The following is a 26,648-nucleotide window of genomic DNA, read 5'->3' on the forward strand; positions in this document are numbered from 1 at the left end:
GCCAGGGGGGCCGCATAGAAATTCTAGAACATTTTATTATTATTATTATTAATTTTACCTGTATGTAAGTCGGGATTGTCAAGCTTTGAACTATGAAGTACATAAGAATGAGAAATATTAATAAATTAAATCAATTCTACACAGTACACTAAGACAAAGACCAAACAACGACATCCTTTGATATACTAGTGTACTGTTAGCTACACGCTGATAAAACCTAAGACTGTTTAAAATGGATACGTATTTAGATAGAGGACGTAGTCTCTTAACTGAGAAAGTTAATACACACGCGTGAAAAAAAAAAACTGCGAAAATTTTAAGACTCTAGGGGGTCACAATGGGATGCACCCTGCACAAGGCGGGGCTCACGTTGAAGAACTTTGAGAACCACTGTTGTAAATCCACATGAAGCAAAACATCAGACTGTATTTATTCAAAAAGCCTGCAGAGTGTTTATGTGTGCAGCAGGTGGCAGTATACAGCACCGTGAGCGGAAAAGCGCGTGAAAGTTTTAAGCAACGAAGAAGAACCTCCGGAACTCAGCCTTCATTTCACTCCACATTCCGCTTTATTCTATCTATAATAAATTCACTAAGTGCACTATGTAGGGTATACAATAATAGCGTATACACACCTTATATAGTGCACTTCACATCATATAGGGAACCATTTGGAATTCAATCTGTGGTTGAGTTATATTCACTATACTGCAGTATTGTATCAACTTGTTTATTATTGTTTTTTTGTTGTTTATTTAGAAAGATAGAGGGAGTGTGAGAGAATTATATATTTAAGATTCAGCAGAAAAAGTATAAATCTCTTGATAATAACATGGATATGTCATCTGATGAAGCCGAAGACTGGTTTATGGAGTCATTAACCCTGTAAGTCATCAAGATTTTTATTTTTTCAAAACTTTGCATAAATTAGTAAAATAATCATGAAGTTAGTATCAGGTGTCTTGAGTTAAATACGATGCTTGATAATGTACTGAATTATTTTGATATCAACCTAATGAGATTCCTGGGGCTTGTAAAGATGAGCCAGAGAGATAGTTTCAGAGCACTGGATTGATGAGTGCACCTCTGATGTTGTCATTATGTCTGTTGTCTCTCTTGCAGCTATAAAGACCTGCATGAATTTCAGCTCGAACATCCAACGAAAACAATTGAGTGGACTGGAGAAAAAAGTAAAGTATTGCCGGTTATGTAAAGTTACAGTCCCCTCCACTAATATTGGGACCCTTGGTAAATATGAGCAAAGAAGGCTGTGAAAAATTGTCTTTATTGTTAAACTCCGACTAGACTCAGAGCTGTTATCTCAGCACAAAGGGAGATAGTACAAAGTATTGACTAAAAGGGTGCCAATAATTGTTGCACACCTATATTCAACAAAGATTTTTATTTTTTTGGAAAAACCTGTGTGATATCCATGAGAGCAGAGTATCGTTGTGATTTTTTTTTTTCAGCAAAAGATCAAAATATTAAACAATAAAGACAATTTGTCACAGCCTTCTTTGCACATATTTACCAGGGGTGCCAATATTAGTGGAGGGCACTGTAGTTTAATAGACTAGAGTCACCATTCTCTTGATTCCAGTACCAGGAATCTAAAAGCACTATTCTCTCGATTTCCACTACAAATGCCATAAACCATCAGCTAACCATTAAAACCAATACAGTTCCCATTATAACTATTAAAACCTTTACAAATTCTATGAGGATTTCTGTTGTTTTTTCTTTACAGCATCGTTTTAGCATTAACTGTAAAATATTTGTAATCCTGATCATATCCAGTTTGTACATAAATTTCATATGGAATAATTTCACATAATAATAATAATAATAATAATAAGGAATAAAAATAGTGGTAAAACACTTTATAACATGCTTTTATAGGAAAACGATCAGTGGTTGCGTGTTCTGATGAAGCGGAGTTGCTGTTACTACCCCAAAGATGATTATTGTCCTGCGTGAACAACATAGAGCAGAGTGTTCTATTTTATTCCTTTATACTACATTTATTCTTATACTACAGCAATTGCTCAAAGATTAAATGTTTTTATTTAATGAACGGCATACATGTCAATTGTCTCTTAACAGAAAACTTCACCATATCGAGAATTACACGCTTTTTTTAGTCAGTTATGTGGAGTATCCAACATACAAATCCCTGTGTAAAGTGTTACTATAGAAACAAGAACATATTAGAGCTATTAGCAGCTGCACATTAATATTTGTAGTGCAGCTGCAGTACTTCTAACATTTTCTGAGCAGTCAGATTTGCATATTCAACAGTGTTGTGGTATAATAGAGGACTAAGCATACACTATATATGTTTGGTGGAGGAGTGTTGGAATGAACTTTCATGGATGCTTTTTCTGTTGCAGGTATATGTGTTGCAGACTACTCATCAGGGAAGAATGAAATTTTAGAGCTACTGTTGCCTTTGAAGTTGTATGCAATGGGGAATCAGGTGAGTCAATAACTGGACAAATTTTTATGTGCATTACCTCTGTTATTAAAACTACAAACCCAATACCAAGGCTCAACCCAGTATAATTTTCTTCTTAAATGTGAAAAGGGCCTCTGTCCAGAGCGGGACTTTAAAGTGCAGCATGGCGGATTCAGTGATGAGCCAGTTGAGTGCCTGAGACACATCTTTGGTAAACGGTAGGCTTACAGCATAGCTTGTTCACCTTTAAATAGAATCTTGCTAATGCCTTATCATTTAAACTTTTTAAACTGATATGCTAATACATTTTGCTGGAATAGTGGGCAGACAATACAGAGGGTTGTGCAGAAATTTTGTAGATCAGGACCGGAATTCCACATTGAAGCATACTGTATAACACAACAGAAAACTAGAACTTTTTATGCTTCCATCACCAAGTCCGTCCGTGTATCCATCCATCATCGTAGCTAGCGCAATATCTCAAGAAAAAATGAATGAATGTTTGTTGGATTTACACAGAAATATCATTGTAACCAGCAGATGAACTGATTAGATTTTGGAATTGATCCAAACAATGTCAAGATATCTCCGATGACACTGTTGGTGTCGAGTTCTGCTTGTTTTTATTTTTCAGTGTTTCCAGGGCCAGAGTTGTAGGCTTAGAGATACAGATATTATAAATATAAATAATAAACAGGTACAGTTACAGATCATGTCATTACATTACACCCCTAGAGTTAACTATATTTAAGGATGGCACAGAAAAAAATTTAGGCATATCACTTTTGTTTTTCTGTGGGAAACAGAGAAAAAGGCCAAATATTAAACAGGTCTATAGTGAAGTATTAAATCTAAAACATTACAAATGTTGTAAATGACAATGAAAAGTAGTGATTAAAAGTAGTGATTTTTTTTAGCTTTACTTTTTTTGGAAGTAGAGCAACAGGGAAAATGTCAGCCTTCTGGACATTAGGCAACTGATCTGTAAAAGAATTATATAAAAATGTTATGTCCCCCATCCCCCTGCTAGTATATAAAAATGCACAAATCACCTGAATAGTGATATAATTATGATTGTACGTTTCCCTATTATAATCAGAAATAAGCATCACCATTTAACTGTGATCTTTTATTTACAGATGTGTGGTGACTAGCGGGCGCCATAATTCCAATCTCCAGGTTTGGGACATTGGAGAAGATAATAGTGGTATCTCTATTCAGATTATTTCAGCACTTAATTTGGCGTTAAAAAATATATACAGTGTGTGTATGTATGTATGTATGTATATATATATATATATATATATATATATATATATATATATATATATATATGTATATGTATATGTATGTATGTGTGTGTGTGTGTGTGTGTGTGTATATATATATATATATATATATATATATATATATATATATATATATATATATATATATATATATATATATGTATGTGTATATGTGTGTGTGTGTGTGTATGTATATGTGTATGTATGTATATATAGTAGTGTAGTGCACTTTTAGAATCTTCAGAATTGGCACCCTTGGTAAAGATGACTGTTTTTATTATAGAGGCTAGTTAAATTGAATGTTAAATTCAGCTAATTAACTACAAAATCACTTAGATAAACTTTTTTTTTTTTTTTTTTTTTAAACCTGTCATCACCAATGACAATGATTAAATCTGGAGCCAACTGTATTTTTGGCAGATCATGCTTAAACTTTGTCACCTTTGGCATCCAGATATTATCAAGAGGACAGGAGTTATATACTGCAGTCACACATCAGCCACGGGCAGAAAACTTGCCTCTGGTTTCACCGAGGATCCGTCTGTTCTTCACGGCTCTACAATATGTGACGTTCAGCAGACTGATGTAGCCTCAGGGAGAATGCTTTATGCAGTAGGTAATGATGAAGTGTGTCTTCTGTTTTATTTTTCTTTCACTTTCTGTCTAAACCATTGGTCGTCAACAGGCAGACCAAAGTCTGGATGGAGACCCAGCAAAGTATATCAGCGGGCTGAACCAAGCACTTACTAAATAAAATAAAATACCACAGCAGAGCCAATAAACCTATAAAAATGGCTTAATTTCAGCAAGTCCAGTTTTCTAAATATGAACCAGCTTGGGTTCTGTATCAGCTTATCCAAGCACATGCATTTATATGAATTATCTAGCTGAAGGCAGCTCACTAGACCAGAGACTAACTATAGGTCTAGAGACATAAGGTCAGAAAGGGGAGAGTTTTCAGAAATGTTTTGACCTTTGTGGTCTGATTAGTGAACTGATGATAGAAAAAAAGTGAGGAAAATAAAATGATTAAAGACAAATGGACAGAAGTTTGTGTTTATTCCCCACATCAAATTCAAATGAGAGGTCACATCTGTTCAAAAAGTGTCAAAAGTGGTAACATTGAGCATCACTACCAAACAAACCAATCATTTCAATTGTTTAATTTACAGCCAATATCATTCATTAATTGTTTAAGCATCAAAAGGTAACTTTTGCCACTATTCACTCATAATAGTTGCATATCCATATCATTGTAAGCATTGAATTTTATGCAAGTGCACATTTTACAAATTTTGTTCTGAACTGAAATTCTATTTTGTTGTTCATAGAAACAGACTCATTGGATGTAGTGAGTGGTCTGCAGTTTCTGAATGCCAATACATTTGCCATCTGCGCAACTAATGGCACTCTGTATGTTGGAGACTCAAGAGATCCAAAGATCAATCATTATGCTCTCTTGGAGAGTACGACTGGCTCACATTGGGCTTTTGGATTGAGGACACAGTGTGACCCTGCCATGTGTACTGTAGCAAGACTTTCCTCCTCTGGTCAGGTTATCGTGTCTGATCTCCGAAATCCGAGCACTCCAATCAGACAAGCTCGGCTTAATCTGCAGCAAAATGATCCCAGCAATGAGTTTCTGACGGTCACATGGGCTCCTGCTCTGGATAACCATCTCGCTGTGTCAGGTACGTTATATTCTTTTATCTTCTCTTTTAACTTGAGGTCTTTATTTTGAAAAAAATGGCCTGATCTTGTTCATGGACTGAACTTGTCTTAATTTGAAGGATTTGATGGATCAGTGCACATCTTTGACACAAGAAGCTGGAGCACCGATTTACAGATGCCTCAGCCCATTTTTGTGCATCGAGGTCATGACTTATGTGAAGAAAAGGCTGATGCCAGTCTTGTGGTCACTACTCATGTGTGGCATCCATGGCGACCAAGAACCTTGCTATCTGCTGCTTCAGATGGATCTATACATGTTTGGGATTGGGTAGATAAAGATAATGAGAGTATAGAAAAATTACAAAAGATAATTTGAATTAAAACATTTCTGTAATAATTTTTTTATTGCATGAGATGAAAAAGAAATATGTATTTAGCATATCATTGGCACTGATGAATAACAGTAAAAAAATTAATTCAATAAATAAAAATCTTGCTGTTTTGCCAAACTTTTGCCTGACAACCAGCAGAAGGAAATACAGAGGGCCAGTCAAACTGTAGCCTTTAAGATTCTGAGGCTTGTGGCCAGAGAAGTGTACAAATGATATCAGATGCATCATGGCCTTTGGGTGGAATGTCCGATGCTGAGACTAGGAAGGGGACTCTGGACATTTATACACTTTGTAAGTTTTCCTCTTTGTCTGACACATACCAGCTCCAATACAACAAAAAAAAAAGGATAAATGAATTTCACATTTGTTTTGTTGTTGTTTTTTGCAGTTGACAATATAAATATAAAGCTGCAGGTTACAAAATAAACTCAGATGTCCTGTATTCAAGTATTATTAATGTGGACATGGCCAGAGTGTAACTATAGCTAACATTAGGACATTTGCAAAGTTTTCCATCTCAACAAACCCGGTCACCTCTGTCTTGCTCATTAGGGATCTAGATCTACATTTGAATTTCTGTAAAGCCTCTTTGTGACCATAATTGTTGTTAAAAAGCATTATACAAATAGAATTAAAATGAACTGTGATAGGAATTTATTCTGATTTAGGTGTATACAGTTGTGTGAAAAAAATAAGTACACCCCATGGAAACTGTTGGCTTTTTTGACATATTTGGACAAACAAACATTTGATCATATTTGAAAAGGTGCCTATTAATGAAGTTGATATACTTAATAATAAAACTACAAGGGAAATTCACTTTATTGATCATTTATTCAACAGAAATATCAATGTGATATTCTTCTGTGGAAAAAGTAAGTACAACCGTGGCCTCAGAAGCTTGTATTGCCCCCTTTAGCAGAACTTCTTGGATGTGCTTTGCATAATTGTCCACCAGGCTTGCTGCAATATTCTTGCAATATTCTTTCAGTTCCAAGATGTTTGAGGGTTTTCTTGCATGTACTCCCCGTTTTATTCCAAAAGACCTGGTCTTTGCTTATATGCTCATTGTCACACTGTAGTCTTGCAAAGGCTTTTTCCTGGCACTTCTCCCATACAGGTCAAATTTGAGCAACCTCTTTCTGATTGTAGAAGCATGCACTTTGACACCAACAGTTGCAAGCCTTACTAGCAGATCCTGTGATGAAATTCTGGGGTTCTTGGAGACTTCTTTTGGCATCAGACGGAATGCTCTTCGGCTGAATTTGCTGGAACAGTCAGTCCTGGATAAATTGGCAGTTGTTTGAAATCTGCAACACTTGAAGATGATTTTCCTTACAGTGGAATGATGTATTTCAAATAATTTGGAGATCTTTTTAAATCCCTTGCCATACTCAATCATCCACAACCTTTTTTCTTACAGAACTCTTTAGATCTTGGCATGATGACACCACACACCTCAATATCAAAGGGAACACCAGACACTAGATATGAGGGGGGTATAAATAAAACCGGTTCCACCTGCACTCCCTACGCAGGTTCTAGTTATCACCAAATCTTAAAACACCTCATTCTAATTTTATGGATTTGAATGTGTGATAAATGTAGGGATGTACTTACTTTTTCCATGTGACTGATCTGTTTTTTGTTCATTTAAATTGTGAAAATTACTACAAAATATCAATTTTATGTCATCTGATAGTGTATCAACTTTATCAATGGGCACTGTTTCAAAGAGGATCAAATGTTTGCTTGTTCAAATATATATCATTTCCATAGGGTGTACTTATTTTTTCCACATGACTGTATTTGATTTTTCATAAGATTATTAATAACCATGTAAACCTAGCTACTGATTGTTCATGAAATCACAGAGAGAAAACTCCACAAAGGCTATTTCTTCAAGTTCACTCTTCTTCCCACATTCCATGAGGCAAGCAAAGCAACCGGACTCCTCGTATTGAGTCAGATCTGAGTATCCACTGGGGCCGTGATGGATGATCCATGGTTTGCTCCAACCAGAGCCACTAAAAGGAGATTTATTCAAATACACCCCAAGAGCCCTTCTCTTCATTCTGTCAGTTGGATGGGAATAAAGGAGCCAAGTCTTTGTATTTGGTGTTAAACAGTTCTCTTTTTCCTCAGGTGCAACAAAGCTCACCACACTACCTTGGCAACCATGACAGGGCTCTACTAGCTTCTGTGCAAAATGAGGTCTATCGAAAGCTGCGCCACTGCTCTCGCTCAAAGCCTCGACTCTGTGACTTTTAGTGCTTCGTGCGTTGCAGTATAGCACACTCGACCCCTGGTCTACAATTTCTGCCATCTCACACTCGCCAGACTCAGTACTTACTCTTTCTCCAAAGCACCACGTGGTCCCACAATCATCACTATAGAACGCAAAAGCATGAGATGTTACACATAGTGGAAAACAAAAGGGAAAACATCGACAATGAATATAATAGACATAAGCAGGAATGATGAGTCTGCCACTCTTCATCTGAATGCCATGCCCAGGTCCAACAGCAAATGTGGCCCAGTTACCAATCTCATGTCCAATAACACGTTTTGTCAAGTCTGTTGAGCTGCTCCAAGTTTGTCCACTGTCTTTGCTAGTGACATAACACAGCCGAGCCTTGTTCTTACCAGTAAAAATCTGGCAGTGCTCAGTAGTCTTACCCAACACACAGCAAAAGAACAGAAAGAGAGTCTTAGATTCTTTCTCATAGACTGGACATGGGTTCATGGTGCGATGTCCTGGCAAGCAAGCTGTGCTAAGCTCCTGAACAGGTGACCACTGAAAAGAAACATTTGTATATCTATGACATATGAAAGTAGAAAGTTAAAGTAAATCTATCAGTATTTGCACTAGCATCACCTGAATGGACCCATTCTGCCGTGTTCCCCTCCTCATGACCAGGAGAGTGGCGTCATAATCACATGGTGATGTTCTTTTCTCAGCAAAAGCAAGAAAGGTTTGGCTGTCATCAATGTAGATTAGAGCTGGGATTCTGTATGTTATACCACTTATTTCTTTTCTGAACAAGGTTGTTTTTGGTGGTTCTCCTTGGAGTACTTGGGAATAGCTTCTCAATGTCCTGTTTTCCATTTCTCCTGGAAACAGAAATGAATCAGATGTTATAACTTTTCCATTATTGAACCATCTTGTGTTTAAACTCACGAATACATACTGTGGTAAAATGATCAATATTCTGATTATATATACCCTACGCTTTGTATGGTTAATTGATTTTTGTTAAAAGGGTCCCAGCACTTCAGTTTAAGCCCTAAAAACATAATATAGAAAACAATTAACAACTATCTTTCAGTAATCGCTTCTCCTGGTCAAAGTCATAATAAAGCTCGTTATACCTGACACCGACATGAACACTTTACAGTTGGTTGTCTGACTGTACGTCATTCCCTGCTATTTGAGCTTTAAATGCTATTGAGCTTTAAATTATGGTATATTTTGTGTATGAGCCCATGCAGTAATAAAATACATGGCCATTTTTTATATATGATTTAATAGTTTATTTTAATAAATATCACAAATATAGAAAGTGTGCTTTATAGCTGACACCCAGATGAACACTTTACGGTTGGTTGTATGACTGGAAGTCATTCCCTTCAAATGCTATTGAAGTTAGAACATTTATATGAGATCAGAATCGCTCACCATCTTCAAAAAAAACAGCTAAAGACCCACCTCTTCCGTGAACACCTCACCAACTCATTAAAAAAAAATTTAAAAAATTGCACTTACATCTCTACTCTGTGCACTTTGCTTCTTCTAGAACTCAATTAATGGATCTTGTATGTTAGGACTACTTGTATTGTTCTCTGCTTGATATATCGCTTTGCTTGTATTTTCTCATTTGTAAGTCGCTTTGGATAAAAGCGTCTGATAAATAAATAAATATAAATATAAATGTATATCAATGTCGTATGTAACTTTAGAGACGGTCCCTTAATTTCCGCATATCTGCGAATATCGAACGTCCAACGTCAAGCGAACTTTATTCCAGTGGAGCACATTCCGGTGACACAGGGCACAGTGCAGGAATACACACTGCAGGGGACACAAATCCATCAGGGCCACCATGTACACACACACAGTGACACACTCATTCACACTTAGGGGCATTCTCATCAATACTGTGAATTGCTGTGCGTTTATGTTATGTTATTTATTTATTTAAATTATCATTATGTAAAACGTTACATTGCTTTAGTTGTGTAGGAGCTCATGGACGCTCGTTTTCCGTTTTCTGAAGTGTCTAAAAGTATCTAAAAAAAATTACGTGCAGTTAATAACTGGTTTCAGGAAGAGCGACTGGTTTAACCGCAGTTAATGTTTCTGCAGTCCTCTCTGAGGGTTACACGTTTGGTTCCCTTAAATAGCACGAAACTCGCCATGTTCTTCAAAAAAATAATAATAAAAATTAATAAAAACCTTTATCCAGCGCAATACGTGAAGAAACAATTAACTTCCGGGTCATAGCCAACCGGGAAAAAAATTAAATGTTAATATGTAACCTGACATTTTCTAATTTCTTATTTTTAACTTGAGCATGAGATTGAAAGAATGGAACACAAATTGTTATTCATTTTTTCGTTTTTGGTTTGTAAACGTAAATAATAAAATAAAAAGCCATTTTTTTCATTTTCAGATATTTGGTTGTTAATTTGATATGAAAAAAACGGATGATACACGGATTCTTTACCTTGTTGTGGATTTTGGTTCCGTTTTTAGAGCAGCTGCATTTTCATAATCCTCTGGATAGTGTGGTGCAGGGATGACGTCATTTTGTACCTGAACCCGGAAGTTATCATCACACTGGTTCCCTTGACAGAAACTCCTATAGGATTTTCCCATAAACCTGTTATGTTAATGTTGGAATGCATTTTTTTAATCCCATAGGCTTTTGGATTATCGAAAAAAAAAAAAAAAAAAAAAAGTTCTGTGATCAACAAAAGTTTACAACTTCACTCATTACATAACCTGCCACTTTATATGGTAGCAACAGCTTGCTTTGTGCCACTGTCAGTTCAAAGGTGCTACAGTTTTATTGCATGATTACACTTCTGACTGTAGTGTCATTACACTGTTATATGCAGTAATGATCTATGCTGACTTTATAACTTCCTGTACATTTTTATGTTTATTTGTCATGTGCTCAAAGTGTCATGTGCATTGGAATGCATGTTGTGAGGCATAGGTACGCTACAGCTGTGCCATACAAAAATATATATATACATCAGAAGATAAAGGGGGGGGGGGGGGGGTGTGATAAATATTAATATGGCATGCTCTCTTACTTTAGCTCATGAGTTTATAGGAGTTCTCGCTCTCTCTTGAGAATACGGTGACCCTTTTGTCTTCTCGACTACCCATATCATACGAATGTTCTCTCCTAGTTTCTCTTATCTTGCAAAAACATACTGGGACACTGGAATATGTGGAGTCACAATCTGCACTGTGAACATGAACATGAACAAGAGTGTAAAATATAATAAACTAAATAGTTATAAATGAATGAACAGTCCTCTATAGACATAGGAGAGTTAAAAAAAAAAAAAAGGCCGATCAAATGTAAAAGTTTTGTATCAAAATTAGATGTAGCAGTATGTGTAGTGTGTAATAAATATGATCAGTATATCAATATATTGCACATAGACAGGACAGGACATGTTTATTGCACATTTCTACGTATGTACCTTGGAGAGAGTAATTCATAACGAACGAGTAACAAGTAAATAATTCTCTTTAACGTAGTTATGGATTCGGTTCTGTTTTCGCCTCGGTTTAACTTTCAAATTGACTCGTGGTTAGAGCTTCAGCTAAAAGTCCGTTGTAGTACATTTTCCCATCAGAGCAATGCGTTCTCACTTAAACTGAGTGCGGAAATCATTGCCCGAATGCAGTATGGGAAATGTAGTCATCTAAAGAAAACGGCCTCATTTCTTTGAACTAGAATAACGATTTTTCGAAAAAAGAATAATAGGAATATTTTAGTGTCGATGGCATGTTTATGAAATGTTATATTAAACTGGAAATTGTTATGACTTCTTTTTTACACTTCTTGCAGCAGCTGTGTAATATACTGCAACTCCCAGACATTTTTCATGTTTGTCGCTAGGAGACTAGTCTACAACAACCTGCCTCATCGCTGGTAATGTACATTATATATGCTAGTGGATTATTTGTTTCCAGTATGTACTGTTTGTTAGTGGTTGATGTTAGAGTAACTCTTTTAATAGTTATTTCCCTCGCAAATACCAATTATTTAGACTAAAAATGGCTGGTTCTGGAGTTTACAAACTGGACAACGGAGAAAGTTTTCCTACGAATTGTTTCCCGATAAGGTCATTTCATCAGAGTAAAGAAGGTATAAGCATAGACACTATTCTATTGTATTATGCCATTTCATATAAATATAAATACTATAACTGCAAGTGTAAGAATATGGACCGTAATTATATCTCACAATGTTTGCAGGATTGCTTGGTATGAGATGTCATTGGCTTATTTGTTCATAATACTGAAGGGATTTGGTATGTGGTCGGTCAGATTTAAGAAAAAAATATTACGTATACTTTACATAAAAATATTACGTTTATCATCTAAACGTGAACTGATTACTCATACTAATTTTTTTAACAATTCATTTAAATACATTTATAATTAGGGCTTGATTATGTAGAGTGAGCATGAGCAATTCACATACAGTATAAAATAAACAACTTCTATAATGAAGATCATTAGTTTAAAATCCATGATCAAGTCATGTTGGATGTACGAAAACAAGCGGTTCCTAAATTCTGGTCCATTCCAAGAAAAGGGTTTTCATCTTTAAACAGGACTAGACATTGTTAACTTAAGACCTGATATGGAATTACCAGTTAGGATTGGGTAAGGGGATGGGAGGGTTAAGACATATAAAGTCAGTAATAGAATATAGTTTTATCAGAATAGAAAATAATAGATCAAAACGTATTTCTTATTAAAAAAATAATAAAAAAAGAAATCGTTGATCATTGCACAAAAAACTAACTATTGACTTATTTAAAATCGTTAATATAATTGTAATGAATATAATATAATGAATAGAATTTCTATCAATAATGCAGAAAACTTGAACTGGTAGTGAATTGTATGGAAATAGCCATGAAGAAAAATATTATAGATGGAATAACTCACTTTAATTACTGTAACTATCACCAAAAGATTTTAAACAAAAAAATGTGTGGGTGGGGCAAACAATGATGATCAGTGATAAGTCATAGGGAACAATGGTGAACAGTGATTGTACATTAGGAACAATGGTGAACAGTGATTGGACATTGGGAACAATGGTGAACAGTGATTGGACATTGGGAACAATGGTGAACAGTGATTGGACATTGGGAACAAAAATTCATAAAAATGCAACTCAGTCAGGCTTTACACACTACAGCAGGTTGTGAGTCGAATGAACCTACTTTCTCAATTTGTATAACCAGCAAACGTTGGAGAAGGTCTGTCACTAGGTTTGTTATTAGGCTCTTCTTTTAAATAAAATTACTAAAGGGGCCTAAAAGTCACCAACTCTATTGACAGAGTCATTACTTTAGCATCACTGTTTGCTACCTATATGGCCAAGCCCCTTGTTCAGAAGATATTAATGTTTTCTCTTTAAAGGAGCAGGGCACTGGTTAATTGCCCACAGAGGGAGTGTGGAGGACCGATACAAGTTCCTAAAGCAACCAACGTCAGTACAACACTTTTGCACTGGACCATCGGGTCAGTATGAATGTGAAAGACGTAAGCAAAGGACATTAAAGCGTTCTGGAAACACTTTAAATGGACAGATTTTGGTGAGAATGACTGCACTCCACATTATTAGGTCCATTTATCATCCAGGTCACTTAGTAGGAGTACTGACTTTATGTGATGTGTAATAGATTAAAATGGCTAATGATTGTACAAGCTGTGGTTTCTATTGCATAGTCTATTCACTGCTTAAAATTTGAACTGAACTTGAAGTGTATTTCTCTTATTGTTCTCCAGATGGCGCTGCACTGTGTGGACAGACCGACTGACCTCTGCTCTGTAGACATAAGTGAAAGAAAGCTGGAGTCGGTAGGCCTTGTCATACACTGCATCTCTTTGGCTTTCACATACACACTGTTGTGACTCGCAGTTACTTTCTTTATAACAAGCCTCATTATCAGATCCGGGGGGAAAACATTACATTTTTATTCCTCTGATCTGATTCATCTTTGTTTGGACAGGTTACACTAGAAGGTTTGGAGGAATTTGACTGTGTTGCTTATATTAATGCGTCGGACAACTATTTAACCCTAGGTAATATGCTTTTGCTTTTCATATCATAAGGATTGTTACATTTTAATCACATTTTGCACTATTATCACAATATTGTATGTAAGGAATAAAACATTTGGGGGCAAGCCATTGTAGGAAAATAATCAAAAAACAGACTAGAGTGATGAGGCCAAACATTACTGTCCTATTACAGCACGTCCTGAAATGTTTTATTCATCTTATACAAAAGCAATTTGCTAACAATTACAATGGTTTATTAATTAGAAAAGTGACACATCATTCTTTTTATTCATTTATAGTTACAACCCCAATTCCAAAAAAAATTGGGACGCTGTGTAAAATGTAAATAAAAACAGGATGTAATGATTTGCATATCTCATAAACCCAAATATTCAGAATAGAACACAGAAACATATCAAATGTTTAAACCATTTAATCATTTTTTTATTAGATTACTCCATTACATGGAGCATCTGCCATCCAAGTCCTTGTGAAAAATAACATATTAGAATATTAAAGGAAAATTCCAGCATGAAATTAGAATTTAATATGTAATTTGTCATGGTATATAGTATTATGTTGTACAGGATTGTATTGCTTACTGCCTGAGTTTTAGCAGAATTTATGATTTTATGTTTTTTATTGATAATCCATAATAATAAGTGGATAACATTTTAGCTAATGTCAGTGTCAATCTGATGTCAATGTCAATGTCAATGTCAATCTGATTCTTAAATACAATTTATGATAGATTCTTTGGTTAGATTATAACCAAGTAGCTCAGTTGCTAGGGTAATCCTGTTCAGGGTTAACCATCTCTTTTTGTTTTTACATTACATTTCATCCCCTTTCATAAAATTAAGGTAGCTACTTGTGGTGTTGCTAACAGTTATTTGGCTCAGTGTCATTTTGAAAGATGTACAATTGCTGTCTACCTGCCTCCTGTTGCTCTTCTTGCTGGTGCATATCTTCTTCTATGTATTTTGGCTCAAACATGTACGGTTGGATTTCACTGTGTAACAGTAACTCCAAAAAAATCCTCATCTGTTGAGTCATTTCTGTAGCTTGAGTAATCCATTCCCTCCATCGTAATAATTTGTTTACAAAGCAATGTGATTATGAGCTTCTTAGCTGTAGCAATCAAGCTAGCTCACTTCCCTGAACATACCATTATCTAGTGTGCATATCTCGAGAGGAACCAGATTCAAAAGAGCACCCATCCTCATCTGGGTGACACTGGATAGAGTGATTATAAATCATTTCACTTTTTTTTAGCAAAAACATATTTTAAAAAATTTTCATCAGACAACCATCTTTTGTGTAAAAAATATATATAGAAAAACAACTAGGAACAAGGAACAATACAGAAAACAGCCCATATGATCTGATTTCAGATCAGATTTCAATCCAGCCAAGCAGGGACATGTGTAAATGCATGTGGCAAAAAATCAATTGGCATGAAATAACCAGATATAAACCTGGTCATTGATCAAAACTGATCTGGTCTTTATGTGCTTTTAGAGGCTTTTAGCAGGTTTCCTGCACTGAGGGAGCTGGAATTGTCTTTGAACGGCCTCAGCACTGTGGAAGTTAATGCTGTAGATTTTCCTAGATTAGAGGTAGGTCTATGCATGGAATAAATGCTACTGAAATCAGAATCTGTCATGATTAGCATGAATTTCATGCTGGTCTGAACAGGTTTATGCTGCATGGTGATGGTTGATGAGCCAAACTTTGTTAGTGAAACTGTTGTGGTTTTTTTTATCCTGGTGCAGCTAACATGATCTTGCAGGTTGGTTGCTTAGCACAGGGGTTCTCAAACTTTTTGCAGCCAGGAACCCTTTTAACTCTAAAATAGATTTCGTTTACCCCCATAATCACAATCCGACTATTCAACTATTAGATTCTTTTTAAATGTCCACGGTAACTTTTTGGCTATTTGTTTGAGCTATTGAGTGGAGTCATTTCCATGGGTGAAACACATTAGGTCCAAGTTGACAATATTTACAGACCTATGTTATTTTGTCATTGGAGGTTAGGATTAAAAACCATTTGGTCAGTCAAACAGGCAATTTTATCATTTTAATAACCTCGATAACAATGGATTGTGACTAGCATTATTGTAACAAAGTAAAAAAAAATAATAAACGGATAGTTTCAGTTATAAAATTTGATTGTCTGAGCCATGTTTCAATCCATCCTTGTATATACTGTATGTGCGCCACATTTACAATAATTGAATTCTGTATTAATGCACCGGATTTTAAACCAATAAAACCATTATTCTACAGTCATTGTTCTGTCCATTGTTCTGAACTATTTTTTTTTCTCCCCAATTTGGTCACCTGCAAATTACCACCCACCAGCAATCATGTGATAGCTACCAACCCATTGACAGTATGCGATCGTTCCCCTCAGGTGTAAAACTAGCCAGCCGCCTGTTCTTGAACTGCTACTCATGCAGTGTCAGGGCAGCGTAACACACTCAGAGGATCTATCTTCACTTATCATCATACATGAGCTTACAGATTGACAGAAAAGAGAGAGTATGACATCCCTCCCATAGAGAAAGCATGAACAATTTTGCTCCCATGGCTCCCGGCCACAGATGGGTGTGACATTGTTGGGACTCAAACTCACAATCTCAGACAATAAGGCGAACACCAATTATGTTGTTTAGCAACCATAGCTTACTATTGACAGACTATATTGCATGATGGAAGAATTGCTTAATGGTAATAATTAATAATAATTAATTTAATTATTTATTGAATGCTGGATTTTGTTTGTATAAAAGCCATGCTTACATACCCCTTGACCACTTTGAGAACCACTGGCTCAGAACCAGCGTGCATTATAATGGTCATGCTAGTGAGTAGATAAGCTACTCTAAGGTTGTTGTTTTGTTGTTTTTTTTGTTATTTACATTTATGGCATTTGGCAGACTTAAACAGGGTGTACTATAAATAAAGCCTAAAATAATCCCCTAAATTATTTCCAGCAAGTTTCTATTGATTGTAGTGTTTTTTTTCTTACACAAGGTTCTGGACCTGTCTTATAATAATTTATCAAGTGATGGTATATTATCCATTGGCCTTCTACCAAGATTAAAGGTGCTTCATCTGACTGGAAATGATCTGCAGATGCTTCTGCCTGATATGGCTGGCCCTAATACTCCACATGGTGATCTGTATGTGTTGTTTGTTACATTCTACTGTTTTGTATTTAATGTCATATTTACACAATAAAACATTAAATTTAAACAGACTTTATATCAACAGGGCTCCCGAGTCCAGCGCATTGTTTCAGACTCTTGAAGTGTTGATGCTTGATGATAATAAACTGTCTTCTTGTGTCTTTGGAAGTCTTGCAAATCTAAAAAGGTTAGTTATTTCCATCACAATCATACTGGGAATGTAATGTTTGCATTCCAGCTATTTTCCCAGAAAGAATTTTTCACTTTTGCACTCATGAACTTTCAGAACATGGGGGGAAATAAACTGCACACTTCCTTGTTTCTGATTATATTTTGTATCTTAACTATGTATCTTTAACCTAGAAAGCTTTACTCTAAAAGGTCATTATGGTCCGATCATTTTTAAAGGTTCATTATATCCATGTTTGCAAGTGAAAGATACATATTAAAGATACAGAAGTGTACTTCTTAGGGTAGAAATCCAGCAACAAGGAAAGGTATATTTTAGTACTGTTTTTTTTCCTGAGTGCTGAAATGTATATACATTTATTTAATGTACAGTGTCTTCCACTAATATTGCCAGCCTTCGTAAATCTGAGCAAAGAAGGATGAACGTTCTTTGGAAGGGTTTCAAGAGAACAGCCTCTACTCAGCCAAAAACAAACTCAAGCATCTTCAGTTTGTCAGACACTACTGGAACTTCAAATGGGATCGGGTTATATGGTCAGATGAAACCAAAAGAGAGCTTTTTGACAATAAACATGAGAGGTGGTTTTGGTGCACACAGAGAGGTAGCCATATGGAAAAGTACCTCATGCCCACGGTTAAATATGGTGGTGGCTCTTTAATGTTTTGGGGCTGTTTTTCTGCCAGAGGACCTGGACATTTTGTTAGGATACATGGCATCATGGACTCTATCAAATATCAACAGATATTAAATGAAAACCTGATTGCCTCTGCCAGAAAGCTTAATATGAGCAATGCACACCTATATTTAACAAAGATTATTTTTATAAACCTGTGTTTTGCTTGCGATGGTTTGATATCCATGAGAGCAGAGTTTTTTGTGACTTTTTTTTAACAAAAGATCAAAAGGTTAAACAAGAAAGACAGTTGTTCACAGCCTTCTTTGCTCATATTTACCAAGCATGCCTATATTAGTGGAGGGCACTGTATGTAATGTATAATGTATTTTCATGGTTCTGAAATGTATACACCTGCAGTAGTATTATTTGAAGCTATGACTGAAATACCCCACTAAAAGGTGGGGCTGTACCTAACTCCGTTTTACCTTCTTATTGCTTTTATACAAAGTACTTGGGGTATGCTATTATAGGAAAATAATCAATGACAGAGTAGTGTGATGTGGTTCAACATGAAGCAGATTTACTGTTACCATTGACTACTGTTACAAAGACAATAATTTTTTATAACAGCACATTTCAAAGGGTTTTATGCCTCTTACACCACAGCAATTTGCCAACAATTTATACTTAACATATATACTTTTTATATCCATATAGTCCTTTTTATCCATGTATACGTACAGTGCTGTGAAAAGTAATTGCCCCATCCTGATATCTTCTGTTTTCTCATGTTAAATTGTTTTATATCTTCAAACAAAATACAACGTAAAACAAAGGCAACCTGAGTAAACACATAATACAGTTTTTATTTATTGATATGTTTTTTATTGCTTATATTATAGCGGCTATAAACAGTTGTTCCCTCACCAACCTCTCTTTTTTCACTTTCTTGAAGTTAATAAGACAAATCCGAGAAAAGTATTAGACAACGTGAATTCATATAAACCTGTCATTTGCAGCTGCACTACTGTCAGAGCTGCTGTTATAGACCAATAATCACCTTCTGTCCAATCAGAACTGAGCATTCAGCAGTGTTGTGGCATAAATATATTATTATGCTAAAAGTCATATTATTTCACTAATTTACACATTTGTAATTATTACTCATGCATACAAATTCAGGCACTCATATTGTTTTTTTAATTTGTCACTTATAATTGATTAATAATGTTTTGTTTTATCATTTCAGGCTTCAGCATTTAAATTTAGAAGGAAACTACATCTCTGAAGTCCCTTACCTTCAGCCGATGCCACTGCTACAGGGGCCAGGTGCTTTAGATCTGGAAATAGTTGTCACCACAAAAGATGACATCATGATATTGTGTTCAATTAAATACTACTGCATTGGACCTTAACTTTGCATTAATTCTATCTCTTTTTTTGTCCCCACACAGGCTGCTCTGATTCTCAAGTAAACCAACAGAAGCATTTTAATATAGAAACTGATATAGAATCACCACAGTTTGTATTATTATAATACATTATATAATAATGTACATATTATATACATTATATAAGAATCCTGTTTCATTTTCAGTAGAATTTCTGCTTCTGACGTGCCTAAATTTTCAGGAGGATGAGGAGGATTTCTGTCCACCATTTCCAGAGCTTCGATATCTGAATCTAGCTAACAATAAGGTCTGTTTACCATCAGCAGCTGTCAAAGTTTTAGTATATATATATTTTTTTAATGGTGGTTTTAGAGGAGTGGCAATTATTTATTCAATATTTTCCCAGATATTTGAAGAAGATGCATTGTTGGCTGTGGCATTGCTTCCTTTGCTCAGCGAGCTTGTTATCCACTCAAACCCACTGACTACACAGAGGACTGGTAAGCTCTGTATATGTGCAATTTTGTATTTTATTTATCATGGTAATACTCATTTCTCAATTAAATTTCTTAATGTTTTTGTCTACTATTTCTTTGTTTTAGGTGACCTACCAATGTTGAACTGGATTCTTCAAGACAGGCTTGGTATTAAAATGAGACATAAGAAGTCAGCTGATATCGTAAAACCACATCTTCTGCTCAGTGTCAACCCTAAAAGAAAGGTTATTTATCCATTCATGGATCTAATGTTTATTTTGGTTATGCCATTTGATGAATTCTGAAATCTGAATGGTCAGAAGTTATTCATTCATTGTTTATAGCAGCAAGTCTATAATCATAGGTTTATATTAATGTACTTGTTCTAATTATATTTTCTGTAGTAACAACTTACACAGGGACTTGTATGTTGGGCAGTCCTTGTAATCTAAGACTAAGACTATGGATTTTTTTCAAATTTGTTTAATTAATCATTGATGCGTTAAAGTTTTCTGTGAGACGACTTTATTTAACATGAGATAGTCTTCAGGACAGAGGACTTTGCTCTTTCTAGTTCAATTGTAGCATGGCAAGCAATGATTTTCTATCATTCAAGGGAGAGAATAATGTAAGAGATAACAGAAACTTATTCCACATTCCACAACATTACATGAAACTATAAACAGATCAAAAGCTTGATGTGTGATTCTTTTTTAAAAATGTAGTTTTTGGCATATTGCTGCAATACAAAAATACTTCGGGAAGTGCTGTTTGTAAAATAATCAACTTTGAGGTGGTAACAGTAACTCTTCACCCTGCAGAATCGTAATAATACCACATATCTAGGAGGCTAAAAGTCATAACATGGCTCCTCAGCTGTCCATGGAGCTTTATTGCCACTACTTTTTGCACTATTGTTCAATGCAAGATTCAACTTTGACATGCTACCATGCATAGACTTGTGATGAGTTTCTGTGTCAAATGATAGGAGTGAGGGACCTTACTGTCTCAAACCTCCTAAATAAAAATACGTTCAGTTACATCTTCAGCAATTTAATGAGTATGAAACCATTGCAAGCTTCATTTGAATGTCTGTTGTGTTTGATTTAACAAAGAATAGGGCATGTGCATGTTTATTGCCTGAATCGGCCATGAATATTGTTTGAATATTGCTAGTTGAATCTGAAAATCTTAATCAACTGACAGAACTTTATAAATAGTTGTAAGTGTAAATTTACGTTAGTGTTACATTGATTTTTTCCTCTTACAAATGCAGGTAGAAACTAAACTCCCAAAGGTACCAAAGGTTTCCTTGCTTACAGCAGCCTTGTGTGCTTCAGAAATCCCTTCTACAGACAGAGGTACTAAACAAAATAACAGACTTCAGCCATCAGATTTCAAGTCCACTGACACATTCCTCCCCAGCGCCTCACAAACCAACACTGAGGAGATGGAGAAGGAGAACATTGCCACTGCTTCTAGTGTATCAGAGCCGTTGGAAAAGGAAAATTCAGAACTCCACAGCGAGAGTCAACTAAAGGAAGAATTCTTTGTAACAGAGGTGACTTAGCTTTAATGGTACAATTATGGGAAATGGGACAGCTGGAACAGTTGATGTATGAGCAGATGTATTTAATCATCTAATTAATTCAATTAAAACTTTATGGCAGATGGAGCAGAACATTCCAGCTAAAATGGTTAACATGGCACAATTTAACTCTTCATCACTCTTTGGTTTTGGGGTATCTGAATTGCTAAAAATTTCCAAGATTCTAAAAAAAGGTGCTACTCTTATTTGATTTATAAATTCCCAGATAATTGATTTGCTTGAACCTGAGTATCAGGACAGAACAGAGCAGACAGCAGACATCACCCATCTTGGGAGAAATGATGCAAAACAATACCCAGAGAAACTCCTTGGTTATGAAGCCTTACTGGATGATGTTATGGACTTAGATATGCCCAAGCCTGTTGGTAAGTGATGACTTTATTAGACTGTAATGGTAAGGTAATATTTAAGGAGGTAATATTTATTATTTTTTTTAATGATTTGTCAGGAATCCAGCAGACCGTGAGGGTTCTGGAGTACACACTGAAGAACCTGTTTGTGTACAGAGATTCTAAAGATAATCTTAATCGTCTACAGAGACCATATAAAGAACAACCAAAAAGAGTAATAAACTTTATATTCTTTAACTTTATATTTCTACACGTATTCAGTCTGGCCCTGGCCTAATCTTGTGATTGCCTCACACAGTGAATGTCCCTCTTTGACCAAGTTCTTGGATAGTTACATGCTATAGTGAAATGTAATCAGACAACATCAAAATATTAGCAATATTTAAATGCCTAATATATATATATATATTAGTAAGAAACAAAACAGCTAACAAAACAGAAGTGACTGAATTTATGAGATTAACATGAGTCATGAGATGATGATGATGATGATGATGATGACGATGGTAATGATGATGATGAGACTCGTGTTTAAATGCCAGACAGACTGATGTGATAATGCAGATAATCAATGTGAGAACCCTTACAATTTCCCACTGGAAACATATAATTCTTTTAAAAAAATTTACAGTAATGTTGTTTTCCATAAATAGATTAAGTTATAAATGCAGAGGTAGGTGGGGGTCTTTCAGTGGAATTGGAATGAAATAATAAATAATCTCTTCCTTTTTCATTCTTGCGTCAAACCAGCCTTTTAAGATAACTTTACAACATTTTCTTTACTAAATACATTAATTTCAGTTCAGGAAAGTATGTAGTTTTTAGAATAATGTATAGTATTAAATGCCCAAATTGAACCATGTGAACAGTTTTTACTGCACCACTAATATTTGGGAGAATTAGCAGAAGCTCATAAGGTTAGTGTTAATGCTGCTATAACAGAAGTGCCAAATCCACTCCTATATGGCTGAAGTTCTGCACAGTTAAATCAGATGTAACTGATCGCCCAATTCAGATAGACTCCATCCCACCAGGACTGAAGTTGGTCATGTTGGTCACTTGCTTTTGTCTGGTCTGGTTTCTTGAAAATTTTGATTTACCAAAAACATGCTCAATGGTGCCATCCAGGGCTCAGTATAAGGTTTTTTAACTCCTCCATGTTCAGTTTATGTGAATGCAAGCTGGGTTGAACGCTGGTGTCATAATTTGATTAAAATATAGACCATAGCATGATGTAATACGGTTTAATACTGAAGTTCATTTGATGTAACTTCCCATGGTTTGAGGTGCTGGTGTGATGACTTAGATATTTAGTTTGAATGATGCTCTAGTGGTTCTAAGCTTCCCCTAATTGTTAGTTAAATTAGGATTGTAGCATGAGTGCACAAATAAATAAGCAAACTTCAGCCAAGATGTCCTGGCTGATTGACTACAATTAGGAGAACATTGTGTATGTTTTAGATTTTGTCTGACCTGCTCCATTAACTATAGTCAGCTGTTAAATAAAAACTTTCAGTGTATATTGTAATGACCTTCCGATATGAATAACCAGTGCAAATAGCATTGCTGATTAAGTGTTTTTTGTTTGCTTGCTTTTTGACAAAGTTATACTTTTTCCAGACGAGGAATTTGCTTCCTGCAAAACCACAAAAAAACAGAGGAGAGAAAGTAAAAGATATTCTCACAGAAATGAAGGAAATGAAAACAATAAGTGAAGTCCCTTTGGGTAAGCTTCAGTATTTCACTTACGTCAAACATTACATTTTCCTCAGTGTTGCCAGTTCTGTAGTTTTCCTGAAGAATCAGATTACTTTTAATCTGATGTTGCCAGTTAATTGTTTTCTTTGCAGGTTGGGGTTTAGACATTTTGTATACATTCCATTGAATATAACTTTTTATACCACAGCATTGTTGAATTTTTACTTTTTATTGGTCAGATGGTGTTGACTAATTTTCTATAATAGCAGCAATTGCACAAGCATTGGGCATAGCCAATACAATAATTTAAAATGTCTTGAAAAAGAAAGAAACCACTGGTGTACTAACAACCAGACATAGAGCAAGTCATCCAAGGAAAACAGCAGTTGATGACAGAAACGACATTGTGAGAGCTGTGAAGAAAATCCTAAAAACAACAGTCAGTGCCATCACTAACTACCGCCATTGGGCAAGGGTAAAGGTATATATTTCACCTCCTGAAGAGGAGAATGAAGGGAGAAAGCACCCCACCCTAAAAAAACAAATGAGTTTATTCTAAATTGAATAAAAAAAAAAAAAAATTGCTGTGGTATAAGTGGAATGCTGCAGATATGCAGCCAAATATTAAGTCTTAGTCTCAAAGTAAATGACAGTAAATATCTGTTCCAATACTTTTGCTCACCTAAACATGCCACATTCTAAGATGTTTAACACATGCAGATGTAAATATCAGGAAACGAAAGTTGAAATTCTGATCTATTGCCTTATATTTTATCTTTTGATCTCAAATCCAAATGTCTTCAGTGTATAGCATAAACAAAAGAATTGGCCTTGCTGTTCCAGTACTTTTGAAGGGGATTCTAATTTGTTGAGTCAGAGCATTTACGCTCCATGTTGTTGAATATTTGTCTTGTTGCACCATCGGGTCTGGTCAGTTAAGGTTACACAAATGACAGATCTGGAGACTGAAAAGGATTCAATAATAAATATGCTTGAGTCAGAGATGATATGTTGAAACTCTTGAGAAATAGGTTTACTGGAAAGTGCTCTGTTTGGCATTGCAGCTGTTCTTTTATTATCTCATCACTTATCAGAGCAGTCAGTGTATGATGGACTGAGCTGGATTCATGGTGCACAGTTGTTATTGCTATTTTGCTCATCAGTACTTACATGAGAACAGTTGACAAAGTTGTTGATTTTGTTGATTTTAGACCATATTTTATATAAAGTAGTGTGGTCATATACATAATGTATATTTGTTATTTTTTATTCTTGTTGTCCATTTCTTTACACAGAGAAAGTTCTTCGAGGCAAAGATATATACAGAAATGAATATGAAAAGGCACTGATATTACTGAAAGATTTGAAGAGCAAGTACAAGATGATCCACTTGAAATCACTGGAGCAAGCAGCACAAATTGAGAGCAACTATCATTAAAGGAGGGACAAATCCACTAAAATAAATTAAAACCTTAATTAATGATTGTTAAATGATTGTTTTGTGCCTTTTATGATTATTTTGTTGGTCCAACAACTATTTTTTCAAATTTATTTATACCACAGTACTGTTGAATTCTTGATTCTAATAGATATACCTTGGTATCACATGGTGTTGATTAATTTTCTGTAACAGCAGTGCTGACAATAGTGACAAATCATTTTCTTTTAAATGTGCTCGTTCTAATACATTATCTTGTCTATACTGTAGTAATAAATACACATGGACTTGTATGGCAGATGCTCCACATAAACAAATTTTAAAATGTGTGTAAGAGGGGTCTCTCGTGTCAGTACTTCATAACAGTTATGTTCAACAACACCAAATGAAATTTTAAATGGATCAAATGTAGGATATCTCATTCTAAAATGAAAGAATTTATTAAAATAAAAAATAAAAAACTAATAGCTGGCAAATTACTGTGGTATACACTTCTGGATGTATTGTCATTAGAAAATAATACATTTTAGGATGATAAAAGTAACTCAACTTCACACTGGGTTGCATCACACCAACTTATCATTGATTGTTTTTCAATAACAGCATGCCCCCCAGCAAGTATTTTATTCTTTACTTATTGGTGGTTCTTGCAGTTACAGTTACTTCTGTTCTGAAACCCACTGTAATGAAGAAATGATCTATTCTTTTAGCTATTATTATTTGTTCTGCTCTGTTCATCAAAGCTTTTCACCAAAGCTCTTTAATCTCCATTCTAATCACTAGAGTAAATTTATGTGCATGGCGCCTGTTCTGCCTAAAAAAAATAAACATGACTTCTTACTTTGTGTTTTGAGTGTTAAGTGTATAACCTCTGTTATGACTTGATCTGTCTCAAGCTTAATCAAGGGCTCAGCGAGCACAAAGACATTCAGTGATGTAAAAACATCTAGATTTTGGCTAGCGAGAAGGGTTTTTCTTTCGAAAAGATGACTTGTGACCATATACTGTATAGGTTTTGAATTTAATATAGGCCAAATTAGGACATCTCTTTTGGTCTCATTTTTGTTTTATTTTACTTTGCATTGGTTTGTGGGGTGTGAGACAGGAACACCGAGCAAAATAAAGGTAAGGCATAATAATAGACTACATTAGTGAGATATTTGTAATTTTTCTTAAAAGTGTATGTCATATGAATTTTCACTTTTCATTTAAAAAACAAATAATTTACATTCACATCATTTACATTGTCCATGTGTATTAATATGATGAGTAAATCAGTATAAAACACTGTACCTGAAATAAAAATTTCAACAAATCTTACAATGTGTATATAAACTGTTAACCATCTAAAAAAAAAACTTATTCTTTTAATTTGGGATTTGTGCACAAAGACATGATAAATAAAGATATACCAGAAACATTCTGCACTGAGAAAGGTGAACAGTTTAGAGAGCTACAGAAATCAGGATGTTCTTAAGTGATGTGGAGCTGATTTACTTTTAATATTTCCCTCAAAAACAGCTTCAAATGGACGTTATGCATGAAAGGG

At 35.1% G+C, this 26,648-nt stretch overlaps 3 protein-coding genes across 6 annotated transcripts; 2 read left to right on the forward strand and 1 right to left on the reverse strand.

The window, feature by feature from the left end:
* The first annotated feature begins 737 nt into the window (after positions 1 to 737).
* wdr73 (WD repeat domain 73) lies at positions 738 to 5,923 on the forward strand. The gene is given in 8 exon segments (NM_001329331.1): positions 738 to 884; positions 1,122 to 1,189; positions 2,390 to 2,475; positions 2,584 to 2,672; positions 3,594 to 3,661; positions 4,198 to 4,359; positions 5,075 to 5,434; positions 5,534 to 5,923. Coding segments are annotated over 8 exon segments (1,143 nt in total). The 5' UTR covers positions 738 to 831; the 3' UTR covers positions 5,791 to 5,923.
* On the reverse strand, positions 5,579 to 10,685 carry LOC108279382 (sialidase-4). 2 transcript variants are annotated; one of them, XM_017493609.3, is made up of 3 exons: positions 10,534 to 10,685; positions 8,685 to 8,920; positions 5,579 to 8,603 (listed from the first exon to the last, which is right to left on the reverse strand). In XM_017493609.3, the coding sequence occupies exons 2-3, from the start codon at positions 8,913 to 8,915 to the stop codon at positions 7,656 to 7,658; spliced, it is 1,179 nt and encodes a 392-aa protein (XP_017349098.1). In that variant the 5' UTR covers positions 8,916 to 8,920; positions 10,534 to 10,685; the 3' UTR covers positions 5,579 to 7,655. The 2 variants fall into 2 exon arrangements, with proteins under 2 accessions (XP_017349098.1, XP_017349099.1); XM_017493610.3 differs by lacking the exon at positions 10,534 to 10,685 and adding an exon at positions 9,573 to 10,281.
* A 1,061-nt stretch (positions 10,686 to 11,746) lies between these two features.
* xrra1 (X-ray radiation resistance associated 1) lies at positions 11,747 to 26,328 on the forward strand. 3 transcript variants are annotated; one of them, XM_017493581.3, is made up of 18 exons: positions 11,749 to 11,982; positions 12,101 to 12,198; positions 13,491 to 13,666; positions 13,860 to 13,931; positions 14,084 to 14,156; positions 15,657 to 15,754; positions 17,177 to 17,325; positions 17,417 to 17,518; positions 19,387 to 19,466; positions 19,592 to 19,608; positions 19,770 to 19,835; positions 19,935 to 20,028; positions 20,131 to 20,249; positions 21,281 to 21,565; positions 21,819 to 21,978; positions 22,062 to 22,177; positions 23,584 to 23,689; positions 24,957 to 26,328. In XM_017493581.3, the coding sequence occupies exons 2-18, from the start codon at positions 12,108 to 12,110 to the stop codon at positions 25,097 to 25,099; spliced, it is 1,947 nt and encodes a 648-aa protein (XP_017349070.1). In that variant the 5' UTR covers positions 11,749 to 11,982; positions 12,101 to 12,107; the 3' UTR covers positions 25,100 to 26,328. The 3 variants fall into 3 exon arrangements, with proteins under 3 accessions (XP_017349072.1, XP_017349070.1, XP_017349071.1); XM_017493583.3 differs by lacking the exon at positions 22,062 to 22,177 and having other exon boundaries at positions 11,747 to 11,982; positions 24,957 to 25,091; XM_017493582.3 differs by lacking the exon at positions 12,101 to 12,198.
* The last annotated feature ends 320 nt before the right edge of the window (positions 26,329 to 26,648 follow it).

The sequence above is a fragment of the Ictalurus punctatus genome, chromosome 18 (genome assembly GCF_001660625.3).
Source record: "Ictalurus punctatus breed USDA103 chromosome 18, Coco_2.0, whole genome shotgun sequence".
Taxonomy (NCBI): domain Eukaryota; kingdom Metazoa; phylum Chordata; class Actinopteri; order Siluriformes; family Ictaluridae; genus Ictalurus; species Ictalurus punctatus.